At 42.8% G+C, this 1025-nt stretch overlaps 1 protein-coding gene across 1 annotated transcript; it reads left to right on the forward strand.

The window, feature by feature from the left end:
• LOC121999884 (probable steroid-binding protein 3) lies at window positions 1-599 on the forward strand. The gene has a single exon (XM_042554515.1). The coding sequence runs from the start codon at window positions 43-45 to the stop codon at window positions 343-345; it is 303 nt and encodes a 100-aa protein (XP_042410449.1). The 5' UTR covers window positions 1-42; the 3' UTR covers window positions 346-599.
• The last annotated feature ends 426 nt before the right edge of the window (window positions 600-1025 follow it).

Consider the following 1025-nt stretch of genomic DNA (forward strand, 5'->3'; position numbering starts at 1 on the left):
TACTCATTCGATCGGCCCTCATTTCTCATCTGGGACGCCGCAATGGAGCTCACGCTGCAGCAACTTAGGGGTTTCGACGGCTCCGACGACAGCAAGCCCATCTACGTGGCGATTCGGGGTACGATCTACGACGTCTCCTCCGGCAAGGGATTCTACGGCCCCGGCGGTTCCTACGCCGTCTTCGCTGGCCGCGAGACCTCCCGCGCCCTCGCCAAGATGAGCAAGGAGGAGGGCGACATCTGTGGGAACCTGGAAGGCCTCTCCGAAAAGGAGCTCGGCGTCCTCGTTGACTGGGAGAAAAAGTTCCAAGTTAAGTATCCGGTCGTCGGTCGCCTCGCGTCCTAGAATCCGACCATACCCTTCTTCCCCGGTTTAATCCCTCGGTCTCATCGTTAAATCTTGGGCTTTTATGTTCTTTACTAGTTCTATCTGTGTGATTTCCATGATCTAATTAACGGTATCCTCTATTGATGTTGTAGGAAGTTTGGATTGCTCTTTTCTACTCTCTATTCCGTGTAAAAACTAAATAAACCGTCTCTATGCTTTTGCATGATTGTCGGAGAATTTTATTCGAATATGAATTGGGGAAATTGCTAATATAGTTAGGCATTTTGATTCCTGCTAGAAGTTAGGCCATTTATTGAGTCTATTTGAGTATCAAGAGAGTAGATCCTTATGATAATTGTGGTTTGATCAATTTGCTTGCTCTGTGAATTTAAATAAGTAAAGCTTGTTTGGTTAATTCTCTGTGTGCTGCTTTGTTGCTTCACCCCTTGTTTGTATTTGTGATTTTGTGTGCTCTGGAAATAAGTTGGAACTTGATTTTTCATGTCTAATTTAGCTATAGATTCTATAACACTTTTTTGATGCTTGATGATGGAACCAGAATCTGGTTGTTGCTCTAAGCCATTTCTGCAAGTAGATTTTCCTGTATTTGCTAGTAATAAAGCAAATGCTTTATGTAGATATGCAAGTCTTCGATTTTTAGATTAATTTAAATAATTATACGGATTTACTAAAGAATT

The sequence above is a fragment of the Zingiber officinale genome, chromosome 7A, assembly GCF_018446385.1.
Source record: "Zingiber officinale cultivar Zhangliang chromosome 7A, Zo_v1.1, whole genome shotgun sequence".
NCBI lineage: Eukaryota > Viridiplantae > Streptophyta > Magnoliopsida > Zingiberales > Zingiberaceae > Zingiber > Zingiber officinale.